Below are 15667 nucleotides of genomic sequence, written 5' to 3' on the forward strand. Positions count from 1 at the left end.
ATTAACAGTATTATTACCAGGGCATATATTCTGAAGGCTTTCACTATCTCTTATAAGTAAAGTGAAAGAAGTAATCTCCTGGAGGTTAAAGTAAATCTATTCTGAAAGCAAGAATAATCTGCCCATATACAATGGGATTACTTACTCTCCACTCTTACTCTGAGTTATTAGAAGACAGAGAGTAAGAAGAGAAAATAAAGCTAGCAATATTACTCTGCAAGGAGATTGGCTAAAAAGTAAAAGACCATATGTCCCAGAGAAGATTCTCCCACAATTCTCTTTATCCGAAGCAAACTCAAAAGCTTACACTCTGGATTTTCTTTTCCACTTTACTACTGTTTGTCTGCATAACCTTAGAGAGAGTCATTTAAGCACTTGGTCTTCTTAGGTGAAAATCTGATACCTTTCATTCATCCAAGACAGAGTGATTGTCTCCTTATCGGAATATGCCAAAATATAGTTTATTATAAGTTCCTCAAAAAAGAAAGACATTATCAAACCCACATAGAACTTGGTGCTTTCTTTCTCACTACCTACACCTCCCTCCCCCAAATGTGAACACATGTATTTTGGTTGTCATAATGATAATGTGGGAAGGGTTTACTTATTAATAGTCATCGGATAAATATTTCTTCGATTGAACATGGAACATCTTTGATATTATAACTAGAGTTTAGAATAGATCACAGTGAGAATTTCTTTCTTTTTTTTTTGAGAGGGAGTCTCGCTCTGTCACCCAGACTGGAGTGCAGTGGTGCGATCTCAGCCCACTGCAAGCTCCACCTCCTGTATTCTCACCATTCTCCTGCCTCAGCCTCCCAAATAGCTGGGCCTACAGGCACCAGCCACCACACCTGGCTAATTTTTTGTATTTTTAGTAGAGACAGGGTTTCACTGCATTAGCCAGGATGGTCTCGATCTCCTGACCTCATGATCTGCCCGCCTCGGCCTCCCAAAGTGCTGGGATTACAGACATGAGCCACTAAGCCCGGCCGAGAATTTCTTGAATTTACTTTAACCATCATCATCTTCATCTATCACTCCTCTTCTTTATTTTGACACATGCAGAAATATTTTATTGGTCTATGAGATACAGTGCAATGATACTACCACTGTTATATTAGGAAAGTTAGTACTCCATTTTCTCTATTCTTTCTCTCCTGCGAATAAAGGAAGATAATAAATTCAGTTGCATGTTGAAATTATTAAGTGATGAGAGTCATATTACTAAAAAAATTGCCTCATCTAAAAGTGAAATGTAATGTCTGAAATAAGTAATGTTTTTAAGAACTTACACGTCCTCCATTCGGTAGGGTAGAGGATGAGAATGTATGGGTTGGGATATAAAGAAACATAAGTTAGCATACAAATAAAAGATATATATCTATATCTATGATATACTATCTATAGATAAATATTGGAAAGGAAAAGAAGATTAAGTATTTCAAGAAGAAAATCTATTTTGTCAACTGTGACAGAATAGTAAATAGGTCAAGGGAATAGGAATAAAGGATTCTTTGAAAGAGAAGAGAAAAAACTAAACATGGTAAGATTAAACAACACAGCTGTGAGGATGATTTATCTTTTAATATAATATTTAATATTATATTTCCATATAATATTTCTATAAACTCACCTTGGTGAGAAATAGAATTCAAAATACCTCATATTTCAGTTCACTCAGATTTTGAGGTGAAAGACAGAATTTTCAAAAACATATTTCAACTTCTACACATTATTAGGGTTGAATTAAAATAAATAAAAGCATTGCCTGCTTTATTTCCCACTTAAAAGGGAAGAAGCTGGAAAAAAAAGCAAAGTTTTATATACATAAATATGCATGTTATATGTAATAAAATATCCATAGGAAAGATATTCTGAATTAACAAAGTAATACAAAATAAAAGAAGGCATAATTAAAATTTCTACTAACACAAAAAGTAAATTATTAGACTCTAATAGATTATTTTAAATCAGAAACAAAGTTTATGATAGCATTTACTTAATTCTTGAGAATAATGGAAAAAGATACACACATATACACACACAAATAAAGACTAGAGAGCAGGAGAAAACACATTACATAAGAGTCCCAGATTAGTCGATTTTTATGCAGACAGTAAACAGTAGTACAGTATATCATAATGACATTGACTTATACTAAATTTTATGGGCTTATAATATGAATGTCTGAAATTACGTACTGTGAATAAATAACAGTTACTCAGCATAGGTATTGTATTATTTCAATGTCTAATCCTCTAACCTCTAGACATGAACATCATATTAATTTATGCAGGAAGTTGATTAGCTGTTTTACATATGTAGACACAGTCTAAGTTCAGCCATCATTTACTTTATTTTATTCTTCCTATTTTCCAGGATTGATAATCAAATGCAAACAAAAGCTCTATGACAACACTACCTATATCATGTGCAGTTTATGATAAGCAAAGTGCATCTATCATAAATATTAGAAGATATCAGGATCCTTTATCACTTGATCTTCATGAAAAAAGTGAGGCTTTGGAGAAATGAATGTTTTATTAAAATTTGACAATGTCAATCAGCTCAATTTACACCAGTTACTGCTAATGGATTATGACAGTCATTTCAAACTAGGAACACACTGGCCCCAGTCACTACCCATAAACTAGAGTTGGCTCTGTTTTTGGTACCTGTTTTAAGTGAAAACAAAAAAAGTACAAGAAAAATCCTTCACTTTCTATGCTTTTATACTTGTCAACTTTAAATGCTTAGAAAAAAAACCATAACAAACAAAACATATTTTTGGAAACAGAACACATATTAGGTTGGTCAGCTAACGAATTCACATAGGATTCTTAATGTATCCAATTATTTGATGCTTGGTTCTAGCCTAGCTGCAATTCTCTACTTCCACCAGACTGCAGAAGGTGGACACATCTCAGAACAAGTCACGATGTACTAAATTCAGAGAACAAACAAACAAACGTGCCTGGCACTAGATCAACAGATGGGCCTTAAGAGAGTTGGCAAAGGTGAGAAAAAATGAAAGTTAATGTCAGAGAGAAGGAGGACAGGACAAAATATTGAAAATGTAGTCTCAAAAGTTAACATCTAACAGGCATTATGATTAAAGTCATATCCACAAAGTGTGTGAATGTATAGAAAATGGAGTTTCTTAACGAATCTTGATTTAATCTACTGGTTCATTGGGTCCTAATCCTTATTTTTTAAAAATATTTTAATCAATCCACTCTTCTCAAACTGTCACTAAATAATTCATCATATCTCAAGTAATTAAAAAAATCAAGAGTCTCAAATACAAATGGTTTACCAGAGAAAATTTAATTTTATATAATTTGTATTTTCTTAATGAAAAACTTCAATCAATAGGAAGGGGGTGGGGAGGACTTCTAAGATGTGGCAGATTTTAATCTAACAATATGTGCCCCGGGAGAGCACATAACCTTCTCTAAACTGCATTTTATTATTTAGGATCTTAAAAGTCTACTCTGTGGAGAATTGAGAGTCCTGTCCGGCCCTTATCATAATTTGAAATCTTATATTTAACTGTGAGCTTATTTAATGTGTGTTTCCTCTATCAGCCTGTACATCCATGAGGACAAGACCCAGGTCTACTTTAGTTACTGCTGTAGGTCTAGGGCAATAGAGGCCCTCAAAAACGGGTTTAATACTGAATGAGGGAAACCTAGTAGAGCCCCTAATATTTAGTCCTTCCCACCCCCAGCAAACATACAGCTTTGGGAATTACTCTTAAAATTAGAGAACAGGGAACTTTTCTGTATTCCCCACTATCCTTCCCACTCAATTTCCCCTCTACCATACTCTGGTTATAATAAATGTACTTCTACTAATGTGCTTATCACATTGCACTGTAGTAGACTGCACCAAAAATAAATGAATTCGTTATCTGTGTGCCCATAATCTCTGGCAATGCCAGGTGATTTCCTTCCATTTTACTTTCCAACCACCATCAGGAAATGGTTTATAAAAAATGACATATTTAAGCTCAGAATACACGGAGGTATTGGATGGCATAAAAGAGACATTTTATGGAATCAAATAAAGCCAATAATATAACAAACAAAATAAATCACCTTTTTCTAGTTACAAATTACTGGAATTAAAAAATTGTAAAGTTAGTATCTCCCAAAAGGAGAATCCATATATTTAATCAGAATAAATCACTGAGTCTAGTATTTACATGAAATACTTTTTACTATTTCACGTAAAATAATCCTTTCACAATCTTTTCAGTAAAAAGCCAGAAAGAAATACATACATGATGGTGTTAATGCCTGAGAGTTGCTGAAACATTTGTAGTCCACAACCCACAATTAAGGCTCGGCGAGTTGGGGGATAACTCAGCATTCTGCAGATCACAGGTCCAGCTTTTTTAAGAAAGAAAGAAAAAAAGAATATATCTATTATTTTTAGCTCTCATAGTAATTATTCCCAATAGGACAAAATTTCCCAAATCTTCATGAAATCAACATGACTGGGCATTTTAAATCAAAACAACTCCATTGTTACAGAAATCTGGGTACAATATTTTATTTTGCAAACAGATAGGTTTTTTTTTTTTTTTTTTTTTTTTTTAGTTTGAACTGTAAAAGCGACAAGAGAGAATTTAAGTTTAAGCAAGTTATGGGTACTAGAAAACCTATATAACTAAAACTGTCAAATTAGTCTTCCTTAAAGCCCTACAAGCTCTAGTGATTAACCACTTTCTTTGTTCTACAACTTTCTTGTCAATTAAGTATTATTTAAAATCCATCCATGTGGGACTACTTAGAAGTCACTGGCAAAATTGCTTTAATCAACTGTAAGAAAAGCATTCATTAAAAACTATTCAACAAAGAACAAAATTCATATTATGTTAATAAAGTTACAGAATTTGGGCATGATGTCAGTCTTGGTTACAGCTACAATGGAGATTATTAATAAAAGTTACCAAAAAGTTAATAAAAGAAAACCAATACCTATTATCTATAGGAGTGTGTGTGTGTGTGTGTGTGTGTGTGTGTGTGTGTATTTCTAAATTTTGAATAGTCCCCTAAGAGGCAATCAATGATTATTTTAAAATACAAATGAACTTTCAAAATGGCAGAGATACCTTGGTCTTTATTTGAACTCTGGATCAATTCTGGAAAGCTGTAGATCTGAACCACTGAGTCCTTAAGTAGGTTGACTAACCTTATTGATGCCTGTTGTCAGGGCATGATTACTAAAAGTGGCCCCTCCAGCCTCATAAGTGTTCCAGTTACAATGTCACCTTAGCTTTAAGAGGCATTCTACATGGTGTCCTTATGGAGCTAGCGTCGACTCCCAGGACCTACAGTATTCCTGCTGTTAGAAGAAATGGCCTGGGATCACTGCGATGGTAATTACTTAATTAGAGTCCAAGTTGTGTTAATGAACCCTAAACCAAGTCTGGTAAATTAAAATCCAAAGAAGTCTAACTATTTCAGGATCTTTTGAAAATCTAATATTCAAGTTCACAAAAATGGAATAAAATATGTATGTTGTCTCAGCAATAAAAGTCAGTATGGGATGTCAAGCCAGGGCATTAATTAGAACGAAATATTACAGGGGTGAGAATATTCTATTCCTACATGGATATGAGTATAATCATAAAACTTGAGTTATTGCAAATGATTTTGTTGCTAAATGGCAAGAGGGGGCATAGATTAATTTAGAGAAGTGTTGACGGTCATTCAAAGCTAAATGTAGTGACGATCCATTTAGAAAGCAGACTGAGGGTATTATAAATGTCAAACTGCCTTAGATTTGAGCAAAGGAGTATTAAAGCCTAATATATCAGAAAGACTGTGTGAAACAGGTGGATTTTGAGAGTTTGATTGTAACAATGCTGACATATATCTGGATCAGCTGCCTGAAAGATAGACACACTCATCTGCAAATACAGATACCTGCAAGTGAGCCAAAAAACAAGCAAGGCACTACCTTTTTCCATTAATCAAAACTTCCAAATAAAAATAATATCATTTACCTTGTATACCACGATTTTTTTTTTTGAAATGACAACAAAACAAAAACAAACAAAAGTCCTTTCTCAGATGAGAAATTCATCTTTCCTAATGCAAGAAGTCTATTATAATCTTTGGAGAGATGCATCTACTTTCACTATTAAAGTGTTTCATAATTTGATGGTCAGGCTAGGTAATAATGATTTTGGAGGACAGAAATACAGAACATTATTACAAATTAGGACAAAAATTTGACTTGCCATAAAAACAAGAGATAAGCTATAGTATAAACATCACATATTTCCTAGTTTTAAAAAATCTGGATTTTATATTTTCTCCTGATTTGGATTTCCTGTTAAAAATAAATGATGGTAGTTCCTTTATTAGACTGGATTTTTTAATGGATAAATTTTGGTCCCAGCAGCTGCACATCTGATTATGCATAAACAGAATTAAAGAATTTCCTTTCATTAAAATTATAAACCTAGCTTTATTAGGCAGTAAAACTTCCTTTACAAATGAAAACCATCATTAATCTTTATATCACAGAATCTATGAGGCAAAAGAAAAAAATCAAGTATATTAATTGGCTGAATGTTCATAAGTGAACATTTAAAATTTCATGCTCTACTTAAAACATGTATTTTGCTTTTGGAATTAAAAATGTTTTGTGCATACAAACATTTCACATTTAATTTTATATCAAATGTTTATCTTTCAAACGCAGAAATTCTCACATTATAAAAACTAAAACCTTTAACCAACTAGATTAGAAATAAAAGACCTAAAATACAACACATAGTAAAGAAGCAGATTCAAGATCCCAAAATGAGCTCATCCCTCTTCCTTCATTCTGAACATCACCTCATACTACCAAGTTGCTAAGTAACTTGCACAAGGTTGTCCAGGTGGCAGAGGCTCCGGCAGCAGGGATGAAAAAGACAGTCCCATAAGGGCAGCCACTTTTGTGAATCGGTTGTCTGTGAGTTGAAAAGATGCAGTTCAGGATACAGGGATGCCAAGGGGGCTAGAGTTCAGATGGCACAGGACCAGGGAGGATAGACTCAAAGAGGGAGGAAGAGAACTCTGGAGATCTTCAGAATTTCCCTTGAGTATTCAGTTGAGTGCTGATCAGTGGAGGTGTGTGAGGAAACAACCCAAGACAGGGAAAAGAGCTACTGGAGAGGATTAGAGAAATCAATTCCAGGAGCTCATACAGGGCTGGGGATAGTGCCTGTTCCTACCAACCAGAGTGAAAAATCTGAAGCATAAGAAAGAGTATACAGAAGGGATATACCTTAGTAATGGTGTAAGTTTAGTCCCAGATTAAACATTACTTGAATGTCATCTAAAACAGCATAAAAGCAAGACTCAAATGCTTTTAAGCAGCTTAATGATTTTGTTCTGGGATACCACAGAACAAAACTCAACAATGAGATTAAAATTTTATAATTTGGACATACAATAAAAAATAACCAGGCATGCAAAAAGACAGGAAAATACAATCTGTAAAGATAAAGGAATCAATTCTTCAAGAGAATATAACAATCCTAAACATGTATGCACTTACTAAGAGCTTCAAAATATTAATACTTGAAAGAAAAACTGACACAACAACAAAGGGAAATTGAAAAACCCACAACTGTACTCTCATATTTCATCACTCTCAGTAACTGATAGAACAAGTAGCCTGAAAATCACCAAGGATATAGAAGACTCCAACAACACTATCAACAAACTTGACCTAATAAAAGACATTTAAACCACATTCCACAAAATAAGAGCAGGAAACACGCATCCTTAAATTGTATGGTCAATGTCTTAGAATATTTACCTGAGGTAGATTTTATTCTGAGCTCTAAACCAGTCTCAACTAATTTTAAAAGAATTCAAGTCATACTAAGAATATCCTGATCATAATGAAATTAATATAGAAATCAGTAACTGAAAGATGACTGGAAAACATCCCCCAAATTGGAAACTAAGTAACACATTTCTATGAAAATTAGTAAGAATATAAAGTTGAAAGAATCTAAAAATCTAAACACATAGCCTATAAAAATTTGTGAAGTGGAGCTAAAGTAGAACAGGTAAAATTACTGCAAGAAACCTCTTAGGATACCTTCAACCTTCAGAAACCAGAAAAAGACAGACAAATGAAACCCAAAGTGTGCACATGCTAAAAGTAATACTCCAGATCCAAATGGAAATCCATGAAACAGAAAAGAAGATAGTTGAGAAAAATCCATAAAACCAAGTGTTTCTTGTAAAGACCAATAAAATTGATAAGCTTCATGCCAAACTATGGTAGGCTAAATAAGCGTCCCTCAAAACATATTCACATCCTAATCCCTGAAACCTGTATTATTTTAGATGTCAAAAATAAACTTTGTAGATATAATTAAGTTAAAAATTTTGAGATCAAGACAATCCTAGATTATCCAGGTTGTCCCTAAATGCAATCACATGTATCCTTATCAGGTGAAGACTGAGGAAGATTCAAGACAAAAGTGAAGAAGACAAATGCAGTGACTGGACCTATGCAGCCAAAAGCCAAGGAATGATGGGTGCCCCCAGAAGCTGGAAAAAAGAAGGAAGAGGTTGTCGTCTAGGGACTCTGGAGGAGGTGTGGGACAGGAGTGGACACCTGGCCATCACAACTGTGAGAAAATAAATGTCTATTGCTTTAAGCTACCAAATTTGTAGTAATCTGTTATAGTAACCACAGAAAACGAATGCACAAACTATCCAGGAAAAAGCCAGAAACAGAAATGACCAATATTAGGAGTAAATGAGGTGAACTCAGGACAGATATTAAAATAAGAGTATCATGAACAACTTTATGCCATTAAATTCAACATCTTCAATGCAACAGACAAATTCCCTAAAAGATACAACTTCCAAATTCACTCAAGAAGAAATAGCCTGAGTAGCCAGCCCTATAAGCTATTAAAAATACTGAATTTGTTTAAAATGTTCCCCCAAAGAAAACTTCAAGTCCGAATAACTTGACAGAAAGCAGATCAATGGTTGCCTGTGAAGGGAGGAATTACAAAGGGGCACCAAGGAAAGTTTACAAAGGGGCACCAAGGAAAGTTTTTGCCCAAGTTTTTGGGCAGCAATATGTTCACTTTCATGGTAGTGGCAGTGGTTTCATGGTGTTCACATATGCCAGTGTCTAAAATTATATGCTTTAAATACGTGCTTTTTATTGTATGTAAGTTATTCCTCAATAGAGCTGCTAAAAATTAACAACAAAAATAAGAAAAAGCTTCACCAATAATCTAGACTCTAGATGTCAGGAAGGCTGACATGGTGAACTGGATGATAAGAAAAAAAATTCAATATTCAAAGAGCATGATATTCCCTTAAGAACATGAAGGGGTTATTAGAAGCAACAGTATTTGATCAAACTGGAGTAATGAAGTCTGCTGTGAGACTGCTGAAAGAGAACTGCCAATGATGCAGCCCCCTTAACATCTCCTCAAGGTTTTCCTTGCTCTTATTCTTCCCTTTCTGTTTTATTTATGCATTTTACCTTGTATTAGTATTAAATAAAAGTTAAGGAGGAAAAAAATGGAACACTTTGTGACTAATGGATTACAAGATGCAAATGGATTACAAGATGCAAACTGTAGGTTTCCCCATTGCTGACAAAGTAAAGCTGCCTCTGTGGAGAAAGCAGGGGCCTCACTGGGAGCAAGATAATCACCACTCAGCTTCAAATATTATTCTCCCCACTCCTCAATGTAGGGCCCTATAATTGGGCTACAATCAAGCACAGCAAGATCCCCCAACACCACGGTCCTTTCCTGAATGCAACCAGAGGAGGCCATTCTCATACAATCACCAAGAGTATTAAGCATCTGCTCAAATCTCAATGAATTATCTAATACTCCAATAACTCTTCTTGCCTTATGAACAATTTCCTATCATCATCAGAGTCCTGTGAAGTCAGAGAGAGCATGTGTTGCTACCCCCATCTTACAAAAGAGGAAACTAAATGCAGAGGGATTCGATAACTCTTCCAAGGTCACAAACTAGTTAAGTGTTTAGAGACAGAACTTGGGCCGACATCTTGTTCATGCCACAAATGCCAAGATATTTTGTATGTCCACTTAAATAAGCTGATTTTTCTTAGCATAAAAAATCAACAACTTATGAACAGTAGGAGTAACACAAAACAAAACTAAAACACTTCCAAGCTATAGTAAGAAACATACTCTGTGCTCATTACGACTGCAATTCCTCCACTTCATTTTCTTCATCGTTTTCATGGTCCCACCTGCCACTATAACCAGCCTCAGTTCTAGAGGTATCTACTTGAAGCCACTCATTTCAGCCTACCTCTTTCTCCATTTCCACATCCAGGGAGTTGAGCATTGTTTTAGAATAATTACAAAAATGAGCCATACTCATTTTAGGACAAATTCAGCATGTCAGGTCCTGCATGCTGTCAGGGGAGCCTTTCACTCATCTCTAACTGGCTCCCAATCATGTTCTCACAACATTCATTTTAAGCATTCCTCTTCCTTGGACTTCCATTGATTTCTCCTTTCTCTCTCGCCAAGAATCCCCTAGTTCCTTCTCATACCTGAAGCACTTCCCATGAACTTACTCCATGCTAGGGACAGAAACGTGAGAAGGCCCAGTCCCTGAGGAGCTCGTAATACCGGGATGGGGTCATCGACCAAAATAAAACAAGTTACGCCACAATGGCGTAAGTGCTCCAGTGGAGGTACATAAACAGTATTATGAGATTAAGGCATAAGGAAGGACCCACAAGAAGTATGCCACTCAGGTACATACAAAACAGAAGTCCTCATTTCTCACCCCAAACTTGTTCTTTACCCCATGTTATCTAATTTCAAAGTAAATCAAGATTCATGGCTTTTGAGTGCTCCTTCTCTCGTCATATATCCTGAATCTAATACATTGCTAAGTTTTCATCAGAATTAATGTATGTGTGCCTAACTTCTTTCCATAAAACATTGGAAAGATTTCTTCTGTTCTGCACCTGCACCTCTCTGCCTTTCCACTGCCTGGCTGTCTGGCATTCCTCTCCCAGAGGACAGTGCACGGCTGTGGAAAGTGTTCACACAGACCAGTGTTAACATACCACCCTACCATGTAGCCACTGTGAGATTCTGTAAGTCTCCATTCAGTAAAATGGACTTAAGAGTAATACTCTCCATTTGAGGATTAGGAGAGTGCTTCTTGGCACATACTACTTATGTGTTCAATAAAAAGCCTAATATGTGGTCTCAACATCCCCAGTCTCTACCAAATCCAATCCATCACGCTTCCACATTGCTGCCACCTGTCGGCTAAAGTACTCCACTGAACCCTCCACTTACCTGTTCAAAACCATTGATAACAGAACCATCAGGGCCTATTTCATGAAGGGGACACTCCTGCCCAGCCTACCTGAGATTTGTTTCATACTACTTCTTCTCCAATAGGCAATGCTTCAGCGATCTTTGGGTAATAGGTTTTACTCAAAGAAGTCCCATATTGTTACAATTTTGTGTCTTAGATAGTGTTCCTTCTGCTTGGGATTCCATCCTTGCAATTCTGAAGGACTGGACTAGGCTCTCACTCCTGGCTAATTTGTTTTGCGGACTAGGTCCCTGATCTCTGTTCCATACTGAATTATGATCTCTGTGCTGGATTATGTCAGGTGTGTAGTTCAGGCTTTGCCCATTTTATCATTTTACTTCCCACTGTACTTAGTTCAGGATCGTGTAAATAGAGGCCACTCAGTAAATATTTACTTGATGAACATGAGAAATAAAAGAAGGAAAGAAGAGGAAAAAAAGAGAAATACCAGAGCAAGTATGGGTACTGAGAACTCAAGGATGAAGCAATTTGAGTACACTCCAAGTTGCTAAACAATGTTGTGATTAATTATAAACTACCACTAAGATCCTGAGCACACCCATGCTGTTTTCCTCTTCAATATGCAGCAGATGCTGTTTGTGATTACAAGCTGGTGCTTGGCACATGTTCTGTCTGAAAGAATGGACTGCTGCTATTGATAAATTCAACCCCATGTGGTTCAATCATTCCTTCACAGTCTGGCATTTATGCCAATACATTCTGAAATCCTCCAAGACAAACAATTTGCCAAGATGTTGTGATGGGCCAGTTGTCTATAGATGTGTGCTTGTAAGCTGATCATGGTACATTAGGGCCAGTATGCAACGACTGTGTTAATCTAGTCATTATTATTCCAGGTTGCTAAAGTAAAGATTTTCATCTACTTAAAAGAGGAGATGATTACAGGTCTTAATACCTACTAAAATACTGTTTTCAAAAACCAATTTCTGTTACTATCAAGAATTCTTTCTAAATTCTAAGATATTTTCTCTGTTAAAAGTATCTACATAAATGAAGCAGACATAAAATGCATTCCTCAGCGATTCTCAAGGAATTTCAGACTTCTTAACAGTCATGGGAGTGTGATATGTTGCTGAGGAAAAACTTATGAAGAATTACTGTTCTAGAAAACTTTTATTTAAAAAGGGGAAGTATCCTTTCTAAATAAATAATTTTCTTTTTTTTTTTTTTAATTTTAAGTTCCAGGATACATGCGCAGTACGTTCAGGCTTGTTACACAGGTAAATGCATGCCATGGTGGTTTGCTGTACCTATCAACCCATCACCTAGGCATTAAGCCCCAGATGCATTAGCTATTTATCCTGATGTTCTCCCTTCCCCTGACCCCGGGGAAGGCTCCGGTGTGTGTTGTTCCCTTCCCCATGTCCATATAATTTTCTTAAATAGCTATATTGTTAGCACTGTCTATAGACAAAGCCACTTTTAAATGAAAGGACAGACACTCTTGACTGATGGTATTCTGGCAGTATTTTTACAATATGCTGTCATTCTTAGTGATATAATAAACTTTTCTCACCTACCCAGTATTTCAATAGATATTATATGCAAGGAAAAAAAGATTATATATGACTTGCATCTGCTAAAGACTATAAAACCATACGCACTATTGAACAGCACAATTACTCCAAATCAGGGAAACTCAGGTTTGATTCTCTCTTAGCTATTTAGAAGCTGTGTGATGTTGTGCAGGTTCCTTACCTTCTCTGAGCTACAGGTGTTTTCATAACTAAAGGTGGAAATACATGAGAAGTATATCCCACATTAATTCAACTACTGATGCTATGATTTCATCCATAAGCTCTCTAGTAGAATTTCTCCATAGCTGAATACAATTTCAAAGTTCTACATTAAAAATAGCCAATACATTGTATAGGTTTTCCTTCTCTGTAATCAAATAAACAATTACCCTTCACATTTAAGATTCTACAAAATATTTCAAATAGATTCATTAACATAAAGAATAAATGCATTCTATACTTATAATTTCTTTCTTTCATAGTTAACGCTCCTACACAGATGACTAACAATCCACTAGGGATAAATAAATAAGACCTAGACAACAGGCTACCATAATAAATGACAGTTCTATCAAGTTCAATCAAGATATGTACTGCCAGACTATTCATACAACTACAGATAAATCAGAATTACTCCATTCCCCTGCCTTCATTTTAGACCACATGTAGGTTCCCAAGAATCAAGTATTCTTGAATCTCTATCACATCAGAGCATTTTGAGGTGAACTATGTTCCTAAACATTAATCATTTGCTTGGTTAAACAAACTGTCCATTTGTATAGATATTTAAGTTTTATATGGATATTGAGTAATATTCTATTAGCATGTTCCCTTTTTAGATTCAGACATTTAACAAATAGGTACTAATGAGAATTAAGGTGAAAACCTAACCATGTATAAGTCATGCTATATTTGGCTTTATATATAACAGTAATCATGAATAAAGGTATCAAAAAAATAAAACTCAGCCTGAATTAAATGGCCTATGATCTTATGTTGGGGCAGAGTAACTTTAAAAAAAATTGCAGTTGTCCCCCAGATTCCAGAAGTATGACTACTGTAAACATAAGGGGATACCTTGAAATGTAACATCTTAAAAGAAAGAGATGATGTTTTCTGTCAGCATGATTCTCAGAAAATCATAATTATTCCAAAAATATCCCAGAACTATATATAAAATGAACTGAATATACGAGGCTGTAAATGTATTCTCCAATTTAAAAGTAGTTCTTGTCCTGCCCTCATCTTTCCCTATTCTTCTATTACCTGTACCACTAAAAAAGGAAAAAGAAAAACCACTGAATTTACATATGAAAAAATACCAGTGGTAGTCATTAAATAAAGAGAGAGTAAAGATGTTCTATAAAAAAGGGTAGTACTAAGTTCTCCAAAATATAGTAGGAAGTAAAGCATTATGTTCATGGAAGAGAAGAGTTAATTCAAAGTATGGATTTTCCAGTCTCTCATCTTTCACTTAATTATAAAGGTACCATTCCTAAAATAGGTAAGAAGCATAAATGGTTATGGAAGAATGTAAATGCTGTGGGAAAAGGAGGAGGACATATAACATATCTTCCATTTGTTTAGCTATGCTAGGGCACTTGAAATTTAAAGCTATCTTTACCATGTCATGAATATAACTGACAGAGCCTACAAGGGAGATGCATACATGAATTTGGTCACCATATGCAAGAAGGTTGGTGCACAGGGTCCTGGAAGTCACAAGGTGAATGCTGGATCTTAGGATCTATTTTTCTCACAAAGACAATCCCATCATATCCTATATCATATCCTATAAATAAAACAAATCTCTCTTATTAGGGCTGACATACACACAGGCTATCTTGAGCAATTAAACTCTTTCCATGAAAGCTATGAGAGGCTGCTGAATCTGCTTTCAGTTAGTAAAGAAGGCCAGCCACCTCTGAGAACCTTAGTGGAAAGGCTGATCTACACACTAAGTATGAGTCAAAATCTAGATTCCTATGGGGAAAAAAAAAAAAAACATTATTAGATAAGCCATTTAGTCTTCTTGTCTTATTTTACAAATTTTCAGAAAAAAAAATCTAATAAAACGATCAGATACAAATGACAAGATACAGTATTTTCCAATTAAATACAACTCAAATAACAGAAAAGATGTCAGCTAACTAAAACGGTTTCATTTATTCCTGAAAAATCTGTTAAGAGCACCATAATACCAAAACAATTCCTTTAATTTTCTTTGCCCCAAAACATTTTATGGCCTAAAGCAGTTGGTAACTAAACACTCCCTTATGAGATCAATACCAAAAATGAATTAATATTGAAAAGCAAGTTTATGGACTTTGAGCTGAAACATTAGTTTTAATTTTACAATGCTATTAGATTTCTATGAAGAATTGATCTTTTTATTGCAGAAAACATTTTAAGGTTTTCTGTTAAAGACTCATCTTGTTACATTTAGCAAAACTGAAGAGTACAAAATGAGATAATACAGTGAAAGAGCCTGAGTAATCTGAATAGGTTCAAATGACTTTTAAAAACTACTTACAAACCTGACTTAGAATAAAGTAATCTAATGTACGTACCAAGAAACAAAAAAATAATGCTTCAAAAACAAATTTTACGTATTTCTACTTATATACCCAGTGATATACACCAGCGAGAGGCCTTGCTTTGTAAAAGACAATGTTTAGGTTTATTCATGTATTATAAAGATTAGTTCAGAAATATCAGTGACCTTTTAGGGTAAGTACAATTTTCAGAGTTTTT

General features: G+C 35.0%; 1 protein-coding gene across 1 annotated transcript in view; it reads right to left on the reverse strand.

Annotated features, from left to right (window-relative positions):
• Nucleotides 1–15667, reverse strand: part of SLC2A13 (solute carrier family 2 member 13) — a 379496-nt gene that overhangs the window by 216059 nt on the left and 147770 nt on the right. The window contains exon 4 of the mRNA XM_023182832.1: nt 4289–4397. Within this exon, the coding sequence (XP_023038600.1) occupies nt 4289–4397 (109 nt within the window). The remainder of the gene's footprint in view (nt 1–4288; nt 4398–15667) is intronic.

This window comes from Piliocolobus tephrosceles, chromosome 10, assembly GCF_002776525.5.
Source record: "Piliocolobus tephrosceles isolate RC106 chromosome 10, ASM277652v3, whole genome shotgun sequence".
NCBI lineage: Eukaryota > Metazoa > Chordata > Mammalia > Primates > Cercopithecidae > Piliocolobus > Piliocolobus tephrosceles.